Source organism: Hoplias malabaricus, chromosome 1 (genome assembly GCF_029633855.1).
Source record: "Hoplias malabaricus isolate fHopMal1 chromosome 1, fHopMal1.hap1, whole genome shotgun sequence".
NCBI lineage: Eukaryota > Metazoa > Chordata > Actinopteri > Characiformes > Erythrinidae > Hoplias > Hoplias malabaricus.
Window position 1 is genome coordinate 75986415 of NC_089800.1, and position 27065 is coordinate 76013479.

Here is a 27065-nt window from a genome sequence, read left to right on the forward strand (position 1 = left end):
TTATACCACAGTTAGCTGCAAACTCACAGGCTGAGAGGTTTTATATGAGATCATATAAAGTGATAATGGTACTTGGAATGAATCTTTAAGTATCACTCCACATTCTTTTTCCTATAGTTTGACAATAACAGCTCATGTTAAAGAGGAACCAGCCAAAGCAAAGTTTATTTCAGTTAAGAAGCTGGAAAAAGCATCTTGTCCTAAGAGCCAGTTACAGACTGACAAAATTCAAATGCTCCCACTGGAATTAACAGAGCTGTTCACACTATGAGTGGCACAGCGCCAGTTTTGAAGGGTGTCCATTTATACCTAGATATCCTGTAATTAAGCCTATTTTAGGACTTTCAAGGATTGCTAGAAATGGGTGAGGAAAACTAATCCACAAAGTAGAAACAAAAAACCAGTTTTAATTTATTTAAACCTCCAGACCAGGAAAGATAGAGACAATGAAATCAAAATTTAAAAAGCTGCCATTTTTACATGTACTTTGACTTGAATTTAATTGCAGACGGTATAAAAACAAGATGGTTCATGTTATGTCTGCTCAGCTTAATTTAATTTGTAAATATACATCCATTTCTGCCACGCAGGCCTGCAACACAGTCCAAACAAAGTTAGGAATGGACAGTTTATCAAATCATGAACAATGATTGGATTTGAGAAAGTCATGTAAACAAGGGATTTTAATCAGCATTTGGTACAAAAGCAGCACCCAGGAAAAGCTGAGGATCACCATTTTACTCAAAAATGCATGAAGAAAAAAAAGTTTACAAATGTTTAAGCTAGGGTGACTAGACGTCCTCTTTTACCCGGACATGTCCTCTTTTTAGACTTAAAAAAATGTCCGGGCGGAATTTCACAAACGTCCGGGATTTTGTTTTTCTAGAGATTACATAGAGTTTCGAGAAGCGTTTCGTTCACAAACTAGTCCCGCCCTCCCCTACTCCGATTGATTCGCTTGAGTGAGAAGGGGGTGTGGTGAAGCAGCCTAAAATCTTCTGATTGGACGGTCTGACTGTAGAGATACCGTTATTGGTCGATAACCTTCTCTGTAAACATTTAATTGGTCAGTCTGCACGTCAGTAATCGTCCACCCCCCACCCTCTCTGTTCTTCAAAGAAAGACAGAATGGATATTTCACTCTTGATGTATAACAAATGTAAAAGATTTAAAAAATCTGCAGTAATTTAAATTCTTAAAGAGCAAAAGTGCAAGCATGAGGTGAATAATCTCTGATCCCTCGCTGCATAAAGAACAGTACAATCTACAATGATCTATAATCAATACAACCACAGGGGTTTAAGATTTCTTTGTCAAGCACTACAATATACAGTTACATCCACAAATGGCTGTTAAAACTGTACCGTGCCAAAAAAAAAAAAAAGCAAAAAGAACTGTGTTCTAAAGCACCGTCGACTTCTGAGATGGACCGTCACACTGAAATTCTGGACAGGCAAATATATATTTCAATTTTTTATTCATTCATTCATTCATTTATTCATTCTTTATCTGTAAGCGCTTATCCAGTTCAGGGTCGTGGTGGGTCCAGAGCCTACCTGGAATCATTGGGCGCAAGGCAGGAATACACTCTGGAGGGGGCGCCAGTCCTTCACAGGGCAACACACACACTCACACAGTCACTCACACACTGACACCTACGGACACTTTTGAGTCGCCAGTCCACCTACCAACGTGTGTTTTTGGACTGTGGGAGGAAACCGGAGCACCCGGAGGAAACCCACGCGGACACAGGGAGAACACACCAGCTCCTCACAGAAAGTCACCCGGAGCGGGAATCGAACCAATTTATTTTTATTTATTTATTTATTTATTTTAAGAAATGGATGCTATGTGCTCTGGATCAATGTAGAGGGGCGCATTGAGATGGTTACTAGCAGTTAATCTAAAAGCCAGGGTCTCTCACAGTCTGGGATTTTATGAAAAGCACCATTAACGCTAAAACGTACATTCAACAAGATATGCTGCCTTCAGGGTGATGCCCATACATATTTCAACCAGACAACAAAGCAAAACCCACACTCTGTACATAAAGGCATGGCTGTGAAAGAATAGCGTGCTGATACTAGACTGATCTTCCTGTAATCCCAATGTGTCCCTAGTAGAGAATGTGGAGCATTTTAAACTGCAGAAAGTGACAATGAAGACACTGTACTGCTGCATACCATAAGACTGTGGTTCCCAAACATTTTCTGTCATGAGAATATTTTGCCCCCACCCTAAAATATGACATTTAGAGAGAAAATGTTTGACCACTGGAAATGTCAATGTAAATACATTGTTTTAATCTGCTGTGAGCTACTGATACTGTTTTTGATGGTAATGAGCTGTTCATTAAGTTTGTCTTGATGGGCAAACATTACATTTCTTGTGTGAAGATACCTTAAAGTTTCTATGATGCAATATGTTATTTTTATTAAGTGGAATTTTTTATGACGCTAGATCAGATCAGATCTACTTTTCTTCCCAGGGGGAAGTCTTGTATTTCTGTCACCATTGCAACAAAACAGTAAATTGCAATGATGAAACAGATTTAATCTCAGTAATGCTCTTGAAGCTGTGCACTAGTGTGCTCATGCACAACCGCAACATCTTATGGTAAAGCACCACTTCTTAAGGATGACTGCATAAAAATGATATTGTCCATACTTGTAGAAAAACTGATGTTTGCCATTTCAATCCAAAACACTTTTTCAGAGAATGTTTCCTGATCATTTGCTAGCTCTCTGGTCTGTTTGAGTACAAGAAAGTCAGGCTTTTTTACCCAGCCAAATTGGCTCAGACTTTCTCTCTGCGCATCATTGGCTGACCCATGGCTGAGAAACAGCATCCGGAGGTGTTTGGACAGTGCAGAAACCTCCAAACATTGGAAAGGTGTTCAAGGGGTTGTAAAACATTCAAAGGTTTGAGGATGTTTTCCTATTCCAGCGCTGTAGGTGGGTAATATTGACTTATTTTTGCTGTTGCAGATATATCACTCAAGGTGGAACTGACTTCCTGGGAGTGATACAACTCTAAACATCTTAAATTGCAAATGAGTTTCTGTGGTAAATCAAACCATGAACAAAAACTTACAAAGAAGTTAAAGTTCAACCACAAACAGTCATGTACCTATTCAAATATACCACACTACCTTAAAAGGTGTGGAGCTTTTGAATGAACCTAGAGGGGGAGAAGATGATCCACAGAATTATCGATGTTGCTTTTAACACATGTTTAAATCTTTAATGGAGAATTTGTTTCCCCTTTACTCCAGTAACATGACCTACTATACAGGGAAGGCTTTACACTGTGTATTGGAACATTTCTGACAGGATTTTATGAATATGGTCCGGTAAAAATTTTGAAAGATTTATTTCTGGATCACAAAAGCTACTTCAGCTCATTCCATCGATATTGGATTTAGCTCTATCGCTCCAAAGAATGTTCCACTGCTCCACAGGAAATATGTAGCCCTGACACATTTATATTTTCAGTTTTTTCTTTAGTACATTAAATTAAGCAAATAAACTGAAAAGAGGTTCTGTTACCTTATTATGATTTATCAAAGAGTATCCAAATTTTTGCATACTACTGTATGTTGTAGGTGTAGTTTATAAATGGGCCGATAAGGTTACATACAAAGTAGGTGTTCAGAACTGGCAACTTCAGTGAAAACAAAGTCTTAAATCAATTCCCACGCAGACAAAAGAAGCCTATGTAGATATAAATAAGCTCTTATTCCTCTGGGGAAATTCATAAGGTAGGAAGTAAGTAATGCTTTTATTGTTGTCTCTCTTACTGTCATATACTGTAATGCATTATTGAGCCTTCCAATACCTACAACAGATCTGTAGCACATGATTTCAGAATTGTAAACAACTGGGAGTGGACAATGATGGCAATTTCATTTCATAAAAAGTGCAAGTTTTTGTTTAATTCTCTTTATTTTAGTACTTAATCACAAAAAGACATTATAACCCTTAAACCCATAAAGGCTACTCTATAATCAATTTACACAGTAGTGCTAATGAGTTGAACTAGACAATATTTACGATGCTTAAGGTACTCCCGATCATTTCATCATCTGCTATATTCACAATGTGGTAGTAATGAAACACTGGACGTTTTGGTTTAGATATTTAAGTAAATTAGCAACTAGTCTTTGTCAATGAGAACTGCATTCACCTCTGACTGAGCCGAGTACTGCTGCTGTGGAGGAGAAATATCACTTCATCAATCATGTCGTCTTCTTTGCTTTCTTCGGTTTGCTGTAACTGGATGTATGGTGCTCTTTTCGATCATATTCATCATGACCTTCTCTGCGGGGACAAAATAAAGATTAGAATTTTTTTTTTAATTTTATTTTATAGTTTCACCATGCTTTCATTCATCTTCTGCAACTGCTTCATCCTGATAAAGGTTCCAAAGAAGGTCCGGAGCCCAGAATCTCAGGACACATGGCAGGAACACACCCTGGACCAGGTGCCAGTCCACCTCAGGGCATCACACCCACAGACTATTCACAAATATTCACACAAGTGGGCAATATCACACTGCCCATCCACCTACCAGCATGTGATTTGGGATTGTGGAAACAAACCAGAGCATGGGAGGGTAATCAATACAGACACAGGGCGAACAAACCTAATTCCTCACAGACCGAAGGCGAGGACTGAACCCAATGTGTCACCCAGCGGCTCAAAACTGAATTTCTTTTTAAATAAATAAAGTAATATAAATATAATCTGGAGGTTAATCTACTTTTTTAGTGTTTATTTCTGTTAAAAACGAGATATTTCTCATTTCATTACCATTTGGTTAAAATCACATGCATTTATTGTTGTTTTACAGCAGTGCAATGAAACAGAGACTCTGCATTTAACCCACAAACTAAATGTAGGAAGGTGAAAGGATTCACTCAGGAGACCTACATTCAAAGAGCATTTTCAACTTGAACCTCCATCAGAAAGGCGTCTTACCTAAAGCAGCGGTTACAGTACAGGTCCCTATCACACGTGTGGCATCGAATGGTGGCGTCCTGATTACAGATGCAACACCATGGCAGCTCTTCATCATCATCCTCCCCCTCACTGTCTGAGCCTCGGCTTAAAGAGGCCATCGCTGGAGGTTTTGATTTAGAAGACTGAGCCGGGATCTGGGACAAGAAAGAGTACAAATTAAAATTCATTCACTAACATGCATTAACTGTGCTTCAGAATACAGGGAGCGAAAGTATATCTTTGTGACTCTTGATGTGCTCCTCTCTCATAGCACAATCTGTAAGAAAACAGCACACACATTTCAATGGGGATTAAAAGTGTTAATGTTGGTGCCCCCACATGGCATAGACATGAAATTTCACTCTAGGGACATACATTGGTCAGTTTAAGGGCATATTGAAGCATTTCTGCTCCTGACACAAAGCTTGTACAAATTCTATAGAAAATCACTGACTAGTATAATGCAAGGCTATGGAGCAGCCACACATGAACCTAATGGCATTTTTCCACTGCATGGGGCCTACTCTACTTGAGTGTAACTGGCATTTTTGTTCCCTGGTACCTGGATCTGGGCAAATTTTTTTGTCCCTGCTCACTTGTGTGATTCCAATCGAGCCAGGTAGGGACGAAATCGTGATGAGATTAAACCTTGCAGAGCCCTGCCTTGTCACGCTACACGATGCAATGCAGACATCCAGCACAAACTAGCCATCTGTAAAATCTAAGCTATAATAGAGAGATCACATTTGTTTTTATCTGAATCATCAGGGCAGCAGAGAAGATTCAAATGCTCCTTGGATTGGTGGCTAACGAAAGAATGCAACGAGAGCTGAATGGTGCAACAAATGAAAGGAACTAAAAAAATGTACACTGATCTGTGTAAACTAATGCGCAGCTAAGCTGGGTTCAGGCTCAAAAAACAAAATAAAACGGTTCAGAGATTCGGTGGGGACAATATATTATAATATAATTTTGAGATGGATTCAGAAAATCCATCCGACACCAGCTTTAAAATCTCACATTGGTAAAAAAGACTTATGTTGATGAGTCTGAATATGGGCGGAAGGGAGTGGATTCCAGGAGCAGAATGCTGTTTTTAGTGCTGAAAAGCCTGAATACTGGTGGAGTGAAGTGTTGCCTTTATCGATAGTCTACATTTAGCCAGCTACATTCCAGAGGAAACCGTTTAAATGGAAAATGAACCAGGTACTAAAAAGTGAGTAGAGCCTAGTAAAATCAAATGTAACAAGCCTCAATGAGAGGAGTACAACCTCCAAGCACTGGGCTGTGAACCAGCGGGACTCTAACTTTTCTGATACAAGTTAGTTGTTATTCTAATCATTAATCACCTTGTCCATCATAAGCTGGTGTGAAAGCACAAAAACTGTTTAGAACAACAGTAGCTAACAAAACAATACAATACAAATGTACTGTTTAGTCTGAGTTTCCTTTAAGCACACTGCTGCTATTGTCCCTTATCCTGATGCATGCTTTACAGCAAATACATTTGTCTTCATTTGCTACCCCACTGGGACCTAATTTGCGGAAAATATATAGTGTTGAATCAACATTGAGCTGCCTAGAGTTGGGAAAAATCTGCTTCTGCACCTTGGTGCTGAATCAAATGGAAGCACAGATTGTGTGAGATGAGGTGTGTGTTACCTGTGTATTCTGGGATTTGTGTTTGGACGGCTTCATTTTTTCAGGGCTGCTACGCTCTGGAGGGATGTTATAACCACTGGCCTCATCTAAAGCAGCCTCGTCCGACAACTGTAAACCAGATCAGAGTCAGAATATTATATTCAGAGTACTTTAAAGTGATGAATACACTCACAATACAAAGAAATATTTCAAAAATGAAAATGAAGCTGATTCTAGTAGTAAGACTAAGCATGTGGACGTGGGCCACCTCTGGCACTGCTGACCCACTGTAAGGACGGGCCAACCTTGTAGCAGGTGAGAATAGTCTGCTCAATGAGGGAACTGGGCCATGAAAATGAGGGCTGTGAGCCAGACTTGTGTATCTCACTCATGCACAGTATTGTGTGTCAACAGACCCTTTTCAATACTCTGCTGATTGCTTCCTCCTCTGTCTCTTCGTCACTGTCCGGTTGCCGGAAGTCTGTCACCAAGACTGAAAAACACAAATCAATCAAAAACATATCTCAACCTTACTCTAATAATGTTAGATTGTGTTAAAGTGTTGTTTGTGACCCAATATTAATCATTCAACTGCCATCAGCGCCCGACCTCATCAATGCTTTCAAAGCTGAATGCCATCAAATCCTCAAAGAATGTTCTAATATCCTTTATAAATCTCTGACAGCTGGGTAGAAGCTTTTACTGTAAAGGTCAAACTACCTATAAATAGCAAAGATTTCAAATGAAATACTAGAAGAGCTTTCTTTTGAACATATATTGAGCAAATAGAGAATACTTTTACAGATAAGCAGATTTAAATATTAATTTTACAGGTATCCTAAGATTTTTGCGCAGTATTATACATCCACGGAGTTAGAGGTTACCTTTATCAGGGTCTCGTTCCTGCAGCTTAGCCAGTCTCTTGGCCATTAGGAGAAGCTGCTCCTGACTTTGCTCTTGACTCTTCAGCTCTGCCATTGCCTCGGCCAGCAGGAGACTCTTCTCCTCCTCCATACGCTTCAGTGACAGCTGCTCATCCTCCAGATTGTCATCTACCGTCCCAGTTTCATACTTGTTGAGGTCATTTAGAGGACTGACTGGACCCTCCAAGTTATTAGCTGGGGGGAGGGGGGGGGAATGTGACACAGTTGTAAGAAATATAACAAGATGATGTGGAATTTTTACAGGGTGTACATTTTATGACCATGAAAAGCAAAAAGGTGCTTGGAGTTGATTATTATTTTTTTTTTAATGCATTTTTTTATGTTACCTTCTCCTGAAAATAAAACACATAGCACCTCACATAAACCCATGAAAATGTGTAACACAAAGTAAGCCTACTATTAGTGGTACATTAGGCATGTACTCTTTGTCCATCCATCATTTGTTCACACAATTTAAAGGGCATATGCTATTTTCAATTTTTTAGGATGGAAAAATGGCTCGAGTGACACATCTTAAACAGTCATACAAGGCAGTGAGTCCTAGACACCACAAATGGCTTTCAGAATAAGGCAGGAATGTGAAACAAAAGTGCTACAGAGCCCCAGCCCAGTTCACTGTAGTGTTTGCTTGCTTTAACACACCCAATTCAGCTCACAAAGACCTTTAGCATTATCTTATGTAATCAGCAGGGTGTGTAAAAGCAAGACCAGAGAGTGACACCCTTGCTCTAAATAAGGTAGTGTAATAAATACCCTCTGGAGACTGTTGGTTGTCAATGGCAACTTCCTCTGTCATCTGCTTGAGTAAGTCACTGGCCTGTTGCGTTTGAGTCCTGGTATCAGGTGGCTGATGGACCTGCACAAAGTTTCATTCTCAGTGCATACACACGCTGCATGAAATGAAAAACGTTGGGCATTAATAAATAATAAGTCTGCTGCTTTGTGTAGAGTCATTCTCATCAGCTCAGATCACAGTGTAAATCAAAATATGAGACTTAGATGGAAAAAGTGACTGTGTAGATAAAGGTTTGTGGACACTAATGATTGATTTCAGCTACTTTGATGTGCACCCACTACTAGCACAGGTGATTAACTGCACTCTTTACTCAAAATTATTGACCAATTTGGGATGCTCTAGGGTATTAAGTCCCCCCTAGAATTGGTTTTCTCTGGAGTAATTGAGCCATATCCAGTACCACTGAGATTATATTAGAGTGGTGCTTGTGATCCAGAACTAATCTTCCAACATCACTTCCAACAACCACAACAATACAGTGTGTGCAGTATTATTAGGCAAATAAGTATTTTGATCACATCATCCTTTTTATACATGTTGTCCTACTCCAAGCTGTATAGGCTTGAAAGCCAACTACCAATTAATTAAATCAGGTGATGTGCATCTCTGTAATGAGAAGGGGTGTGGTTTAATGACATCAACACCATATATAAGGTGTGCTTAATTATTAGGCAACTTCCTTTCCTTCAGCAAAATGTGTCAGAAGAGAGAGTTGATGGACTCTGAAAGACTCTGAGAGACGTCTGGCAGAGGGATGCAGCAGTCTTGAAATTGCCAAACTTTTGAAGCGTGGTCACCGAACAATCAAGCGTTTCATGGCAAATAGCCAACAGGGTCACAAGAAGTTTGTTGAAAAAAAGGCGCAAAATAACTGCCCATGAATTGAGGAAAATCAAGCGTGAAGCTGCCAAGATGCCATTTTCCATCAGTTTTGCCATATTTCAGAGCTGCAACGTTACTGAAGTATCGAGAAGCACAAGGTGGGGTACTGGTATGGGCTGGTATCATCAAAGATGGACTTGTGGGACCTTTTTTGGGTTGAGGATGGCGTGAAGCTCAACTCGCAGACCTACTGCCAGTTTCTGGAAGACACCACCTTCAAGCAGTGGTACAGGAAGAAGTTGGTATTGTTCAAGAAAAAAATTTTTCATGCAGGACAATGCTCCATCACATGCATCCAAATACTCCACAGCGTGGCTGGCCAGTAAAGGTCTAAAAGAAGAAATAATGACATGGCCCCCTTGTTCACCTGATCTGAACCCCATAGAGAACCTGTGGTCCCTCCATAAAATGTGAGATCTACAGGGAGGGAAAACAGTACACCTCTCTGAACAGTGTCTGGGAGGCTGTGGTGGCTGCTGCACACAATGTTGATCGTAAACAGATCAAGCAACTGACAGAATCTATGGATGGAAGGCTTTTGAGTGTCATCGTAAAGAAAGGTGGCTATATTGGTCACTGATTTGTTTTTGTTTTTGAATATTAGAAATGTTTACTTCTAAATTTTGTTATATTGGTTCACCTGGTGAAAATAAACAAGTGAGATGGTATAAATTTGGTTTTTATTAAATTGCCTAATAATTCTGCACAGTAATAGTTACCTGCACAAACAAATATCCTCCTAAGCCAAATCTTAAAAAAATAATAATAATAAAAAACCCACTCTAACTTCCAAAAATATTAAGCTTTGGTATGATTGAATGTTTTGGGTTGACTGAGAACAAAGTTGTTGTTCAATAATAAAAAGAATCCTCTCAAATACAACTTGCCTAATAATTCTGCACACTGTATAAAGTTTGTGCTACGGTTGGCATACCTTCCTTGCACCTAACACCACAGCTGAGGCACTGCATGTGTTGCAGGTATTGTCCTAGTGTATCTGCCTCGGACTTACTGGGGGTGGAGCTTGGGAAGGAGAAGGTCTTCCTTGTAAGGCAGCCAAGCGGTCTTCCATTTCTTTAGATGAAGGCACAGGCTGGACAGGAGTTTTCAAAGCAGCGAGGCGAGACTCTATGTCCTTTTCAGATGGTATGGACTCTTATGTTTGATAAGGAAAAAGACATGTGCATATGCAGTATAATGTATTTCAACAGACCAAGCTGTGTTTACATTGTGGCTGACCATAATAGGAAATACTAGGCTGAGCAATGGTCCCAAAAGGGATATGATGTGCTCTACTTATTTTCTACTTAAATGTCACTGAATTATAAAGTCAAAGAACGCCAAAAATGAATTTTGCAACAAGAAAATCAACACTGCCATGCATTTTATGACTGCTAAATTAAACTAAAACCAGGCAAACCAGTAAGCTGTCAAGTGTTGTGGGTGCCTCACTCTTACTTGGCTTTGTTTCTTCCTTTAGTTTCTGAAGTCTTTCAGCAATAACCCGGTCCTCTGCACTTAAACCTTTGGTTGAAATAACAGCTGCTTTGCTGTTCTTTCCACTTCCCTGCCTTGCAGGCTGATTCTGGGTTTGTTTTGCTTCAAGAGCCGCAACTCGTCTGCAATACAAAATGTGATTAACTGTCATTGGGCAATACTGTGGAGACTTTTACAAGCAGAAAGTGTCCATATTTATTAATAGTAGTAATATCAAGGGGTCTGGATTTATTGTGTAATCATTTTGGCTGTTATACCACAAAAACACCATTAAAAGGTATTTGAATTTGACTATTTTAAAAGAACAAATGGTCAGGAAAAATGTATCAACGTAACATATAAAAACACATGGAGTTTCTGGATCATCAATAAAAATGGCTATGTTTGTGTTGGAGACACTATGACTTCTGGCTCCTTTCACTACAGTTTCAACATCTCAATTATTATATTATTCATTCATTCATTGTCTGTAAGTGCTTATCCAGTTCAGGGTCACAGTGGGTTCTGTAGCCTACTCAGAATCACTGGGTGCAAGGTGGGAACACACCCTGGAGGGGGCAATTACTATATAATGCAGAATATAAATACATTCCCTTTGCATTTATTGTATTGTCATTTTTGCTATTGTTTTTGGTCTTGTTGTTGTTGGGGAGAATTTCAAAACTAAAGAGCTTTTCATATCTTACTTCTTGTAGTTTTCAGGTGGGGACCACCTCGCTGCATCATTCTGTTGTCCACCACTGCAAAGAGCAAAAGGACATTTCTCACAGATCATCCACAGAGGAACATCCTAAATATTTATCAGGGCACAGAGGTATGTAGTTACTATTTACATTTACTCATGTATGTGTAAGTAACTGAAACCCTAGTGGGCTTGATTTTTTTTATATAATCATATATGAGCATTTCATTACTTTATGTGTTTAAACAACTTTTTAAATGTTCTCATTTTATTTTAGACTAAAAAGATCCAAACAAATGATAGACATCATACAGATGTTTTCAGAATGTCAATGTATGTATTAAGAAGTTAAAAGTTACACAGTACTCAACTCTACACTATATCTTTTAAACATGGATGCCCCCATGTGGGGGATCCACACTATGAAGACTAACCTAGATCACTGAGAAACCACCAAGCAATTTTATTCTTTATCATTTGAGTTGCATTTTGTAGAACAGAATTTTTTTTAAAAATAACCATCACTGTTATCATTTTTTTTATATATTTTGGCAGTAAAAACATTTGACTGATCCAAGTACTTAAAACTTGAATCATTATTTTCCTGAATAAACAATACTTTTATTCAAGTATGAATTTAAGTTGCTCTACCCACATGTCAGTGCCTAATGACCAAATACAACATCTTACCTTGTGAGGCTTCCGTGGCACTGTCTACACACTTTTTGCTGAGAGTTGCCAAGGCGGGGAACTACAGCATTGTACACCAGACACCCAGAACAGAATGAGTGACCACAGCTTTTACAGCCCAACTGTAACACACACATTAATTTATAAGACAACTACATAACACACCCATGTGTAAAGCTGTATGGCAACAAATAGAAAAACCTATGGAGCTGCTGAGACATCAAAAAGAATAAATATGAATGCTTCTTTAGTTTAATAAATTATTCTCTATATTTAATAGTTTGCTTTCCCTTAGTATAACAATGTTTCCCTTCAATTTATTAAAGGAACCGTATTTAAGACTGTATTTTTGCTCCTGGACAGTTGCAGTGTTTCATTCATTTTTACAGCACAGTCCTGAAATCAAAGAATATGGGGAGGGAGCGACTGCAGTGCAGTTTCTCAACAGAGAAGAGGGTGAGCTCAGGGTAGCAATCCCGCAATTTAATAAATACTTTTCCTCTAACTAAGAAGCCACAGTCTAATGCCTTGTTTCTTTTATCTAAATTCAGAGAACAGTTTATTATACAGGGTGCATTCTTTTCTAAACATGACATGAGAATTTAGTTGAACTGTGAGGGGAACATTTAGCTATCTAATTAGTAAACACATTTTTAAAATGAGGGAACGTTTTTGTTAAATTGTGAGGTCATGCTGTTAAACTAACGGAAAGACTCGTTAAAATCACAAACCTCCTTTTTGAAGAGAGTGAACTTGGAAGCACAGCCATAGCAGCGGTTATTCATGACGAACCAGTCTCTATTTTAGCTTCTCACTGAAACATACAGAGCATTAAAACTCACTGAGCTTTAAAAAGACAACAAACGAAATAAACCTGACGACACGAATTCTACATGTTTTTCGCCAACATATTTTAACATGCAAAACTGAACTGTTTACTGCAGATATCTGGTCCAGCCTCCAGCCTGTCAGGAAGAAAAACACAGGGATCATTCCAGGAAACACCAAGTGTAGTCCATTTCTAAAAATGAACTTATAAGATAATCACCTGAATATATCAGTTACAGCTTAACCTATTGTCTAACAACATCCACTAATTCAGTTATTACTGACCCACATTTATATTTATCAGAAACGGGTTAAAAAAATTGAAAATAGAAAAAAAATCTCTATTCTAAACTTCATTACCCAGCATGCCCTGTGCGTACATGGTTTACACAAATTAAAAGTTTCAGGAAGCAAAAACATAGATTGCCTTTAAAATGGATAAATTACATACCCATAATGAATAATTGCATATAATATATCAGTGATTTGTGGCATTATTTTTGACAATTTTTTTGGAAAGTAAATGCAAATGATTGAATACAGTAATTCTTCCAAATAAAACATTAAAATAGTTATTAAACATAAAAATTCGAGACTCACATAATATCATCGTTTTTGTATTATTTTTTATTTTAAAATAATTAATTTCTTAAGGGAAATCCATTTGCTAAGAGACATATCTTGAGCATTGATTAACATTATTTTGAGAAAATGTATATACTTTAATCTAAAATTATTTAATATTAAAATTATTCACTTATATTTTATCTTAATTGTATATGTTATATATATATTTGCTCCATTTTGTGTAGCGAGTTGTTGTGGCTACGTCACCACAAACTCGGCCAATCAGCGGGCAGCGTCCTCTCAAACACCACCCAGTTTTCGTTCAAATAATTTGAGCCAAACGGACTCTCTGTGCAAAAAGGATATCAAAAAATAATTTTGAATATTCACACATATCCTGCTCTGCTTCGAGTTATCTGGGAGAACAGGGACGTTTCCACTGCGTCAGAAAAAACAATGTAAGTTCAGTTAAATAATGTTTTTGCAACTTTGCTGTTTTTGTATGAACCACGAACGTCTCTGCTCCCTTTATAGTGCACTAGACAGATGACTGAATATAGGGGCTTTTTCCAATAAATTAGTGCAATAAACCTCCAACAGGGACACGTGTAACCTATGGTGGAATCCATTATGTGTTTGTTGATAGTAGTTGCACTATTTGGACGCAGAATATGCTATTAAGTAATCTGTATAGTACACTATGTTAGGAGGAGTGAGCCATGTGGGATTCAGCCTTGGTTACTTTAGCCTGTTTCGCCTTGTGTTCTTCATGTCTGTTGATATATGAACGTGCTTATATTGTTTAGCTCGAGTGGTGGGATTGCAGAATTAAACTGATTTTATTATGTTATTATGCTAGTAGCAACCGAACACTTATCTGTACTGAAATGAGGGTGCATGAAGGTTAGTGTACTATAATATAATACGACTTTGTCCACTACTGCCAAAACAGCTTAACACAATCCCACATCCGATAAAACCCATAAAGACAGCCATAGTTAGCCTTATAACCCCAAAGTTGATGTCTTCCCTCATTTGTTTCCTAACTGACAGCCTTGATCTAACTAAACTTAGAAATCTAGAGGGCTGCTCCACAAAAGCATGATTTCTCAGTTAGCCAGTTAAATTAAGTCTAAAGATGAGAATTGTCCAACAGGGATATCCCTCAGCTAGTTTATGGTTGAACATGATTAAATCCTGATTTGTGGAATAATCCCATACAGTCATCATCCTTTTTTTAAAAGAATGTGGTGTTATTTGACATATAGTAACTTCAAAAAATCAGATGGGTGCAGGAATGTTGGGAGGAGAAATGTTAGAATGGCAAAAGGACTAAAATATTTTGGTTTGCCTCAGGATGCAACGGCAGCATTTTTTCAGGACACACCATAAATTTTTCTCATAGAGAACAACTGCAGAGACACAGAGTTGGAGGCTTCATCCATACTACACACAAATATTATACAGTATCTCTTATGTGCTAATCTTAATAAAATGAATACAGCAGGCTAGTACACAAAAATGGACATACTTCAGTTTCTTACTAACAGGAGGTCATATTTATAGCGAAATATAGAATGCTAGCCCCATGCTTACACGTTAGCTAACATGCTAACCTTTAGTTAAAGGAACACAAAGTAGAATATTTACTTTATATTTACAGTTTCAAAGTCATTGTGATGTGTCATTGACTTGTAATAAAACAGAGCCACTTATTATTCCTGGCTCAGCAATTCAGAAAGTGCACTATGCAGATTAATTCTGGTGGAGGGTAGGAATTCACTCTTTGCTCCACCTTCTCTAACTTCACACACGAAACTGTGTAGTGTGTTGTGGGTCTTGAATATCCTCCTCTTGCACAGACCTGTTATGCCCCCACTCCTTTTTAGTCTGACCTGTCAAGCTAGTCTGATTGAGAAATGTGTGTATAAGTGGAATAAATAAGGAATACCTTTCCTAGCAGACCACTGGAAGACAAGCGTGCAGCCGTCAGCTCACAATGGCAGAGGCTGAGGCTGAGTGGGAGCTGTGCAAAGAGAACATCCAGCCACTGAGACGTGGTCGAGACATCTCAGCCTTGCACCAGGCTCTCCAGCAGCAAGAGGGGCCCATTTCTGCCCTAAACCAACAAAAACAGTAAGTGCACATCCTCTACTCATAGTTTAATCCACTGTTATATTAGTCTAATGAAATGAGCACTCTGGACCAAAACTAATTCAGGACACTGTTTGACAGAGAGCCACACCCACTGACTGAATGGTCATGTCCAAATCAATGAATTGTAATGAAACAGGAGTAAGTTTCATATTAGAAATTTCCAGTCCACCTTAAATGTGATGTCTATGATCAGAGTCTCTGTTGAGTGCTGCAGGAGAAACATCTCACTGATGTGTTTACAGAGCATACGAGACAGAACTGCGCATGTATGATGGAGATGACCCCCTGGATGTCTGGGATAGGTAAGATTAGACAGCAGTTATCAGTTACATTGTATTAAGCATTTTAAATCTTGAGGATTGTTTCTGTTCTCTCTCTCAGTTGGCATCCTATTTGTTCAAACATTTTGCAGGTACATAAAATGGACAGAACAGAACTACCCTCAGGGAGGAAAAGAGAGCAGCTTAAATATTCTTCTGGAAAGAGCAGTCATGAAGTTCACAGAAGAAAAGAAATATCACAATGATGCACGTTATGTGGATCTTTGGATCAGATTCGTAAGTGCTGTTTGTAAGTTTGTGCTAAGTACTGTGTACTAAGTATGAGTAGTTTTACTGCCTTCCTCATAAGCTGAAACAATGAGGGTTTTCAGACACAACATGATTGTTGGTATCTCTAGAAATGCTAGTGATATGGCTTATGGTGCATATCTAGATTATATAAATACACTTTTATTCAGTATTTCATATTTTCATATTTATTTCTGAAGCTCTTTTTTTTTCTTGAGATTTAATCACTGCTGTGCAGCTTATGTAGAACATCACTGCTGCTTTAATTATTATTTTTTGTACATTTTAGTTGAAAAGTGAACTGATTTATGGGGCTTTTCCACTGCATGGAACCTACTCAACTCAGCTCTTTTGCTTTTCCACTAACCAAATCTGGAACCAGGTAGATTTTAGTCCCTGCTCACTTGCCGTTCCAACCGAGCTGAACAGGTACCAAATTGTGACTTGCAAACCCTGCAGAGTGAAAAATTGGCCAGAGAGGCCTGTGAATCACCACGAAATGCTGAGATCCAGAACAAACTCACCTCTGGTAAAATCTCTAAAGTTATGTCAGCTTTCACATTTGTTTTAATCTAACTCATACTCGTTGTTTGAATCGTACTTTGGAGCTGTGTTTAAAAAAAAAAAAAAAACGCAAATACACAACAAGTAAACAGCACCTAATTTTACACCTGCCGTTTGTTGTGGTTTTCAAAGCATGCACTTCCCGTTAGAGATGGGGATTTGTGACGTCACCAGATCCATTTCATTTGGGAGTTGTGTCAGTGAATAAACAACCAGCTAAAGTGAGCTGTGTCGAGTCAAATCAAGCCAGTCCCATGCAGTGAAAAAGCACCAATATCTGAGTGATTTATACATAATTGCAAATATTGTTTTTCACTTTTTTGAATAGAGATGCCAAGCTTTTCTAAACTTCTGTAATCATGACTTCTACTTCCATTACAGGCAGAAGGCTGTTCTGAGCCTCTAGACGTCTATCGCTATATGCAAGGTCAGGGAATAGGGACCATGCAGGCTGCTTTCTACATTGCGTGGTCTGAGGAGTATGAGAAAATAGGAAACTCGAGGATGGCCGACAGTGTGTTTCAGGATGGACTGAAATGTGGAGCTAACCCTATTGATAAGCTCCAGCAGTTTCACAAGTAAGGAATCTACATTACTTCTAGTCATGTTTTAAAAGTCATGAACTGATGAGTTATTTGTTTTTTTTGTTAAACATTTTAGAGCGGTACATTGTTAGAAATCATTGTAACCTGTTCTTGTAGATCAAGAACACAGTTAATTGTGATCTCTGCTCACAGGGCTTTGCAGGCACGTGTGTGCAGGCAGATGATGTCCACGGTATTGAACAAGGAGAAGGTGGATGATGAACCTCCAGAGCCTCAGAGGGAATCCCTTGTGGAGCTTAAAGCCAAGGGAAAGAAAAAATCAGTTGTTCCCATCAATAGGATGACTGCCTCCATTGGCTGTGAGTAACCACACTTGTCTTGGAGAACTGTTTAGCATTGTTATAAGCACAATTTCATGCTAATGAATAAAAGATTGGTTTCGGCACAGATGCACGCGGTCTGCAGTTTACACAACCTCTTGCGCCAGCCAAGAACAGTCGACTCATGATATATGATGAAAATAAGCAACATTTTGATCCTCAAGAACCCCTACTAGAAAGTTGGACAGCTCCTCCAACTGCTAAGGCCAAGGAAAATGAACAAAAACCTGATAAATGGACCAATGCTAAGGTACATTGTCATATATTATTTATTATATAAATTTCACAAATCAACTGTCATTGATAGCATTTCTACAAAGCCTCATGATGTACATACATTTTTTTTGCAGTCTAACATGATTTGCTCATATCGTAATTTCAAAACAAGTATTTTCTCTTCTATGTCCAGCTGTCCCAGAAGTCCAGATCCGGTCATGCTATTGTAGTTCCTCCATCAAAACCGAATTTCCAACCTTTTGTGGAGGAGAGTGATCAACCTCCTGCAGTGTGAGTGCTCTCTGAGATCTGCTGGCCAATTAGGCCCTTGGCCCATGGCTTGTAAAGTGCATGTTGATCATTGAATGCTTCAGGTTATTTTCCCCATCACTTTATAGGACAGTGCGGCCCCTGACAGTAAGTTTAGTGGGCATTGCTAAATTGAACCCAGCTTAAACATTAAAGTTAAAATAATACTTCTTAAAAACCTTATTTTAAGAACAGAGAGCACTAAAGTGTGTGTGTGTGTGTGTGTTTATTTATATATATATATATATATATATATAATTTTTTTTTATACATTTTAATTATGGTTTTCATATGTTGTAGCAATCTTTTTTTTTTTTCTAGTGGGTTGCTAGTGAGCAATGTAGCATGAACGGTTAAGATTTCCTTGCCCTAAATACAATTCACACCTCTCCTAAATTTGACGAAAACTGCTGATACCTCGACATGATAAACTCGTGTTTGGTCTGCATTATTACAGTACAACACTGTTATAAAGGCTATAAATGACTTGTTTGCTAATATGTGAAGACAAAAAATCCAGGTTACATATGGTCTTGAGTCATACATTTTCCATCACGATTACACTGAGAAAGCCCTAGACAGAAACTGCATTTTATAGCTACTTTGAAAAGAGGTTCATGAAAAGCTTTTAATATTACTTATATTACTAATTATTTAATTTGTTTGTATTGTTTCTTTGCTCAGAACTCCATGTAAGATCAACCCGACAGTGAACACAGTGTTGTCGGCGAGGAAACCACACAGAGAGGAACAGACTCCACTGAAGAGGTTACAGGAAAGACAGCAACATATGCAGCTCCAGCAAGTGGATGAAACTAAAGGTAGAGAGAAGAGCATGTACTGCAAAGAGCTGCTGTTCAGCGGCATCACAGAGTTCTCTTTTGAAGAACTGCATGCTGAGCGTTACCGCCAGAAATGCAGCCAGAGACTGGAAGCAAGCAGCAGTGCCACAAACAATCATGAGCAGTCACAGTCCAGTTAAAGGACTGACGAAAACAGGCTGAAGTGAGCATGAGGACCCCCCTGTTTTCTGAATATTTTAGTCTTATCCCTGCAAGGACACCCACAACTAACCAATGAAGTAGGTCTTCCCGAATTGAAGTTTAGTTTTTTTTTTTTTTTTTAAGTTTAGTCAAAAGTCAAAGTTGTTTTACAGGGAGTTTGCTGCAGTAACAGTTTTAGCGTTTGTTGGAAGGATTTACAAACGATTGCTGCAAGCTTTTGATTGCATTCAGTTGCAACATCAGGATGTTGGATGGCACTGGATGGTGTGACATCCCTCCAGTGATCACAGCTCCACTACTATACAGCCCTGAGGGCCTTCATATCCCTTTATGCAATGTAACACGTCCATGCCATTCGAGATGTTGACGTTAGACTCATGTGCAGCTACTCCAGAGCAAACCATTATATTGGCATGGTATTTCTATGGAGTTATATAAGCACAAAACTACTAAAATCACTCATTTAAAAGAGGTGTATACAAACATTTGGAAATATGGTGCAGGTGTTTTAGAGCAGGGAGAACACTAAAGTGTGCAGATCAGGGTTGAGAATCACTGTTTGAGACGAACTAGACTCTCAATACCTTGAATAAGCTTGTAAAAACAGCATGTATTTGTTCTGTGGTTGGACCTGAAGTAGTCTGCTTTGAATCTAAAACTTGCAAAGGCTTTATGAAATTGTAATGTTTGTTGATTAATTGTTTCTTAATGTATTACGTCTACAAATACGTTTTTTTTTTGTTTTGTTTTGTTTTGAGAATACTGCAGCATTCTTATCTTTATTTTCAAATGAACAGAAAACTCTCAAACACATTTTATAATACACTAGAAGCCAAAATGCAGGCTTACTCTTTTGTGAAGTACAGTTCAATAATAGAAACGTCCAAGTTTTCCAAGTTGATCAATGGCATTTCTTTTAAGAGGGAATTCCACAATGTTTTTAAATTTCAATTTCTGCATGGTTCCTTGCGCTGTAAAAAGCCTTTGTGTGTTTTGATGTGAAATGGTACACTGCAGTGAGACTCAAAGGTCTTTACAGTGGTAGTGATGGGAACAAATGTCTACTGTGTTAATTTAGCCATAATATATCTAAAAATTCCAAGGTCTCTGGGTCCACCTGGTTAGCTGAAACCCCATTCAACACAGTGCCACCAACACTGGGAGGGTGAAAACATGTCTGAGATGCAAATTCAACCACAGCTCATTTTCCTGGGTCCCATCACCACCATTTCTCTTGAGTGACACTGTAAATCTTAATGGTTTTATATATTAACTTGTGGAATTTCCCTTTTGTATATAACCACAGGGTCCATTTTTTAAAATACTACTGCTTGGTTTATAGACTAGGATTTTATTTATTTGCTTTTCCATACAATTGCCTTATTACACTGCCTAAAGCAAGAATGCAGCTGTCAGAAAACTTGTCATTGTTCTTTTTTTTTTGTAACTGCAATTATGTTCAGAGATGTTGTGAATACTGTCTTTTGTGATCTTTTTCATTTTTGTAGTGGTACCTTCTATAGGATGGTGTCCAAGTTCACAATATATTGTTTGTAATATACACAGCAATGTCTTTTTAAAACATTTTTGTTCCCTTAAAATGTGTTCCTGTTGCCTTTTTTAGTAAATTAACTTTACTTTCACACGTTACGAAGCTCAGGAATGAAAGCTGTTAAGGTCTAACGTTTAGCTGTGCAGTGGGAATATTTGACAGATTATACACCACTTTCTTTTTTTTCTGATGTCAGACATCAGTGGCTTTATTACACTTGGTTACATCATCTTTATTGTAAGTAGCATGCTAGTTTATGCTGACATTTCAGATTCCACCATATGGTGATGGACTTTAGGAAAATTGTTATGGTCATTTAAATGTCATTTACTTAATGTAAATCTTTTGAATAATAAGCCATTCTCTGCTGCTCACCCAGGCTTGGTACTGATGCAAAACATTTTACCATTTGACTAAAGCTCATATCTCTGAAAGTTGCCAATGTTTGTATTTAGAACTGTGTTACTGACCAAGCACTTGGTAAGGTGCAGATACTTCTTAATTCTGTGGAGCTACCACTAACAGATCCAGATAAATATATACCGAGACAGAAAATCCATAGCTTTCTTGCTAGAATTGAGTCATTCACCATTCCCTGTTCTCTGTGTTTAGTAAGCTGCTGCAGTGCTTAGGTTGACTGTGCACCATTTCTCCATTCATTTGAGTTTCACTCATCTCCAGTTGAGCTTCGAAACATGTTAAGGGGTCAGTTAAAACCAACTCACACACACCACTTCCCTATCAATTCAGGGGTAGCTTCCAGGCAGTTTAGCATCTAAATATAGGGCGGCCATTTTGTGATCACTATGTTTCATATATCAGTTGCAGCATTGTGATGATTGAGGTGAGGAGGCAGAACATTGTTTTCTCCAGATAACAATATTACTGAGATATAGAGAAAAAGAGACTTAACATGTTATGTCAGGAAACTACGGTTAAATGATTTAATTTTTTATTTAAATCTCAAATTAATTGTTCTTTATATTTCTAGATTTGATTTCCTCATATATTCATAACATTATTCCATGATCTTCATACAAAATTCCCTGTTTTGTGATAATTAAATAAATCGTTTGATATCTCAAAACCAGATGGACCAGATGTTTACAACTTAATTAAGTTCTGTAGGCTACATCGGGTTGTTTGTTTTTAAGCATTTCTGGCTTTTTAAATAATTAATCACACGTTTTAATTAGTAAAACATGATCAGGAACATCAATATACGAAAAGCCTAGTAAAGATCTGCTAATCCAACATTTCTTCTAAAATCAATGGTATTAATTGTAGTTGATTGATTTGATGGCATTCAGTAACGAGAACATTAGTGAAGTCAGGTAATGATGTCGTATGATTGGTACAATCATCACAAACTCATTTAGCTCATCTCAGAGGTTTTGAGTCGAAGTTCAGTCCAGAGAACATGGTTTCAGTGCTCCACAACTCAGTGCTGAGGACTTTGTACACCTTTAGATTATAAAAGCATGTCAACCTATTTAGGTTATTGTTGTTAGAACAAATCAATTTGTTTTTGTTTGCTTCATTTTTAACATTATTTAAAACTACCCAGAATCATTGAGCGCAAAGCAGGAACACACCCTGAACGTGGTGCCTGTCCATCACACACTCACACCTGTGGATACTCAGAGGATACCAGGGCACCCAAAGGAAACCTATGTAGACACAGGAAGAACACGCCATACTCCTCACAGATAGTGACTCAAGGCAGGGATTGAATCCACAAGTCCTGGACCCTGGAGCAGTGTGACAGTGACTTTGACTTACATAAAGACTAAAACTTATTTTTTATGTTTTCATGTAACATCATGTAAAAAAAATTGTAGATACAAACTTTTACTCCAACAACAGAATATAAAAACATTGCGTATTTATTGGTATAACATGTTATCCCAAACTTTTGAATGCTTGTATATTCTCAGGCCTTACCTCTCGGATTGCATGGCTATCAGCACAGGTGCCTCACAGCCCTGTGTGCTTTTTCTTGTTGGAGCCCACACCAGGGACGTTGCCTCCACTGACCCCATGGTTTGGATATTCAGCTTTACTGAATATACAGCTCTCCTGGGTCTAATTATATAGAGCAGCAATGCAAGGCACAGAAGAGAAGCAGCCCATGGACATTCCTAGCTCCTGGCAAATTACAGCTTGTCATCAGGTCTGCTGAGAAAGTCATCATCTGCTCTCCAGCATGTCAGGAAGTCATGTCAAGAGCACAGTCCTTCTCAGACTGTAAACAGACTATATCAGGCTACAGTGATAGACCATACAATTCAGGAAAAGTACATGTTTATTCATTAACAGTTAAGAGAGGGGGCACCCCTCTTTCGTCTTAGTCAATACTGAAACAAACCAAACCTGCTAAAAGAGAAACACCTTGTAATTTTTCTTGTAATTCTCCTGTGGCTCCCCCTAGTGTAATTTTTTTTACAGCATTGTACTGAAATCAATGGAGAGGGGGAAGTTTTTCTACCCTTCTTCAGTTGTTACATAGTGCAGTTTTTGCAATGCTGAGCCCAGAAGAGTAGTGGCAGAGTTGCTGTTCTCCCTATTGCAGCTCACTGAAGCATCATGATAATTTTGAAGCTGCAATTGTATGGTACAAATATTATGTAGTGTTGCTTTTATTAGTGGTTTATTGCTATCAAAGGAGGCAGGCACGGTGGCGCAGCAGGTCACACAGCTCCAGGGGCCTGGAGGATGTGGGTTCAATTTCCGCTCCGGGTGACTGTCTGTGAGGAGTTGGTGTGTTCTCCCTGTGTCCGCGTGGGCTTCCTCCAGGTGCTCCGGTTTCCTCCCACAGTCCAAAAACACACGTTGGTAGGTGGATTGGTGACTCAAAAGTATCCGTAGTTGTGAGTGAATGTGTGTGTGTGTCTGTGTTGCCCTGTGAAGGACTGGCGCCCCCTCCAGGGTGTATTCCCGCCTTGCCCAATGATTCCAGGTAGGCTCTGGACACACCACGACCCTGAATTGGATAAGCGGTTACAGATAATGAATGAATTAATGAATGTTATCAAAGGCTATGTTGTATGTATTGTTTCTGAAGAGTGTAACTTGAAATTAAATGTAATGGAAAACTCAAGACTTGTATGACCTGTAGGAAAGCTAACCTGAAAAAAAACCTCAAAAGTTAAATTAACTAAATTAACTAGTTCAATGAATTCAACATGGCTATAACCCCTATGCTGCCAACTGGAGTTCAGATCACACTCTAAAGATAAAAAGAGTGTTTTATGGCAGGCTGCTTTTCAACTGAATCACAACACAGGACTGTATACATTTATTACAACAAATATCATAGGGGAATACGAGAAAATATATGAGGAAGAAAAATAGATCATTTTACTGCATATTTTTGTTCCATATTATATATGAAAGGCACTATTTTAATAAAACATTTTTATAAAATACACTACTGTAAAAATGGTCCAGCCATAACATTAAAATGGCCACCTGTTTCAATCAATATATATTTTCCCTTTGTAGATCTACAATTACAGACTTTAGTCCATCTATTGCTCTGCATTCTTTTTAGCTCATTTTCACCCTATTCTACAATGTTCCAAACACACACAGGACCACCACTAAGCAGATATAATTTCTGAGTTGGATCATTATCAGCACGGCAGACACACTGACGTGGTGGAGGTGTGTTAGTGTATAAGATATAACACTTTAATATCAAAATTCACAATAGATATACAATACAATCCACATTTAATGAGCCGTGCGCCCACATACATTCAATTCATAGGTTTATATTTCAGATCAACGAGTTTCTTTAAGAAGAAAGGATTCACTAGTTCCCTGTCTTTTTAAATTAACACATTTTTCTTTCTTTCCTATGTCCCCTTTAGATGCGTAATGAACTGTATCACAAACTAAAACATTTGGCATTTCAGTGCCAGAGAGAAGATGGCCATTCATATTAATGAGCACAAAGACAGCTAAAAAGCCCACTGTTGTTCCATTCTTTGAAAGTGTAATTGCCTGCAGTCTGAAGGCCTTGTCTTCATCTCTGGGCTTTAGTGTTAGGAGCTCAGCCCTGCATAAGAATAGACTCAGTGAAGGGCAGTGGAGCTGCTGTTAATAGTGCAGCACTCATACACTAAGTCATTGTTGCCAAGTCATGGTTTACTCAGAGTAATACATTCAACATACTGACAATCAATGGAATAATTTGAATGAATGGACATCATTTCTGATCTGATGGTAGGCAGCAGCACAGATGGGCACAGTGACTCATGTAGACTCAGATATATATATATATATATATATATATATATATATATATATATATATATATATATATGATAATGTCTTATAAACTGAAAATATCTTATTTTGGCCATAAGTCACACCTGTCAATGAGATAACAGAGGGATTCGGGGATGTACATATGGATCAGCAGGGAAGGGAAGTGGGCGTTGGAGGTTTTAAGATGCAAATGGCAGTCCCTTCCTTTCTGTATCTCATGCCTTTGATTAAGCAGGCTCTTTTCTGTTTAACTTATACAAAAGTTCAGGTCACTGCATTAAGAACTGCAGTCCTTATAGTCCACTAGCTAAGCTACAGCAACCCGCAGCTATGTTGATATTAATTATTCATTTGTAATGCCTTTACGTAGCAGCAAGCCTCCTTTGTGAACAGGTTCCAATGTGAATACTGCAATGCCTTTTCATGACCCTGATCATCACATAGATAATGTATGAGCTTACCAGCTCTGTACCACACAACACAGAGACGCACCTAGCTGCTGTCTCACAGCCTGAAAAGCGTGAATAAACATTTCTAAATGGAGCTGGAAGTTCTAAAAATGTGCCATTTTATATGTAGCGCTCTTTTTCAAGGCCTTCCATTTCTGTAGTGGTATCCATAAACATTGTGGTGGAGTAATCAGAAGTTAGGTAGTCAAATAATCCGTCCTAGCAGACACAGGAACTGTTGCATGTGAAGGAATGTGTGCCTAGAGTTCATTGCTCTACAGGGCTACACATAACATTTATTTAATCTTCAGTCAATAATTTCATTATGTTCAAGTTATTCATGTTTAATTCCAAGGAGAAGAGATATCACATATTATACAAGCATATGTAATGGAAAAGTCAAAGGAGTATAGTACAAAAAATATACATTTGTTAAAAAAACAAAAATAACAATATAGATAAAATGGGTCTCAATCACAATTCTCCTATACCTATTATACCACCAAAGCTGTCGCCATCAGATGCAAATTTTCACCCTTTGATTGATCTGTGAGAAAATCAATTGATCCATTCTTGGTCCAGAAATCCACTAGTGTTTCTGTCCGTCTTGCCACTGGGATTAGACAGCTCCACACTATAGGTCTGACAGGACTTGTTACTGTCAAAAAGCCAGAGCCTAGACAGAAATAAAGGGACATTTATTTGCAAGCCAAAATAAGTTGCTGTTGCTCAAAACAATGTACTGGCTACCCCAGTGCCACAACTTGTGTTTGGATTTGGTGAAACAGAAAAATTAACAGCTTCTAAAATTGGACTATGGAGGTGTGTAGGAATATTTCTGAATTTGTCTCTGAAAAAGAGAAAAAAATGTCTCTCAAAATTGATAAAGTTTAAGCACAAATACAATATAAATAAATAAATACAGTATCAGCATTTCGGTTTTTTTTTCTATTTTACATTTTCGACACAAAGTTTTATAATCACATTTGTAAGATTTTGAAAAGAGACCATGTTTTGTCTTGACTTCATGAACTTTTATTATGTTGTAGACACAGCCTATATATTAGCATATGGATCTATTTAATCACTTGACTCTGGACAATGACTTTTAGTAATCCTATTAAAAATATACATTTTAATAACAGTATAAAACAAAAATTAAAATATGTCTAGAAGTATGCTATCACAAACAAAACATTTCATAAAATAGCGAGGGACACATTAATGTCTGCTAGGCTACGTTTGACCATGAAACAGTGACATAAATTATTCAATTTTTTCATTCCGAGAAATGGAAATTTGGCATAGGCTACATTTTACTCGGCTGTACAGTAAATTACACTAAACAGTTAAGAATGAAAAGGCACTCTGGGAATTCAAAGCACATTGTAGCTTATAATCAAATAATTTATGGAGCAGTGCGTTTTGTGAAATATTGTCATTCACGGTTAAATTACAGCAGTTGTTTACAATGCCGCGTTAAAACTAGCATAGCGCTGCTGAACTGGTGCAGCTGTC

General features: G+C 38.1%; 2 protein-coding genes across 3 annotated transcripts; one reads left to right on the forward strand and one right to left on the reverse strand.

Annotated features, from left to right (window-relative positions):
• Positions 1–3945: 3945 nt before the first annotated feature.
• On the reverse strand, positions 3946–13098 carry zfyve19 (zinc finger, FYVE domain containing 19). The gene is made up of 12 exons (XM_066683761.1): positions 13065–13098; positions 12864–12946; positions 12133–12254; positions 11447–11500; positions 10722–10882; positions 10276–10418; positions 8339–8441; positions 7526–7759; positions 7058–7134; positions 6663–6770; positions 4980–5155; positions 3946–4319 (listed from the first exon to the last, which is right to left on the reverse strand). The coding sequence occupies exons 2-12, from the start codon at positions 12915–12917 to the stop codon at positions 4238–4240; spliced, it is 1314 nt and encodes a 437-aa protein (XP_066539858.1). The 5' UTR covers positions 12918–12946; positions 13065–13098; the 3' UTR covers positions 3946–4237.
• A 748-nt stretch (positions 13099–13846) lies between these two features.
• On the forward strand, positions 13847–20940 carry bub1bb (BUB1 mitotic checkpoint serine/threonine kinase Bb). 2 transcript variants are annotated; one of them, XM_066683773.1, is made up of 9 exons: positions 13847–13985; positions 15488–15663; positions 15927–15986; positions 16097–16241; positions 17199–17395; positions 17555–17721; positions 17811–17992; positions 18152–18249; positions 18952–20940. In XM_066683773.1, the coding sequence occupies exons 2-9, from the start codon at positions 15527–15529 to the stop codon at positions 19247–19249; spliced, it is 1284 nt and encodes a 427-aa protein (XP_066539870.1). In that variant the 5' UTR covers positions 13847–13985; positions 15488–15526; the 3' UTR covers positions 19250–20940. The 2 variants fall into 2 exon arrangements, with proteins under 2 accessions (XP_066539870.1, XP_066539878.1); XM_066683781.1 differs by having other exon boundaries at positions 15491–15663.
• The last annotated feature ends 6125 nt before the right edge of the window (positions 20941–27065 follow it).

Excerpts from the sequence above, each read along its gene's own strand:
- zfyve19 (XM_066683761.1), bottom strand. The coding sequence starts at position 12,917 with ATGAATAACCGCTGCTATGGCTGTGCTTCCAAGTTCACTCTCTTCAAA. Across the intron at positions 12,255-12,863 it reads TCACTCTCTTCAAAAAGGAG|TTGGGCTGTAAAAGCTGTGG; the intron begins GTTTGTGATTTT and ends TGTGTGTTACAG. Across the intron at positions 10,419-10,721 it reads AAAGGAAGAAACAAAGCCAA|AGTCCATACCATCTGAAAAG; the intron begins GTAAGAGTGAGG and ends ATCAAACATAAG.
- bub1bb (XM_066683773.1), top strand. The coding sequence starts at position 15,527 with ATGGCAGAGGCTGAGGCTGAGTGGGAGCTGTGCAAAGAGAACATCCAG. Across the intron at positions 15,664-15,926 it reads GCCCTAAACCAACAAAAACA|AGCATACGAGACAGAACTGC; the intron begins GTAAGTGCACAT and ends ATGTGTTTACAG. Across the intron at positions 15,987-16,096 it reads CCCCTGGATGTCTGGGATAG|GTACATAAAATGGACAGAAC; the intron begins GTAAGATTAGAC and ends AACATTTTGCAG.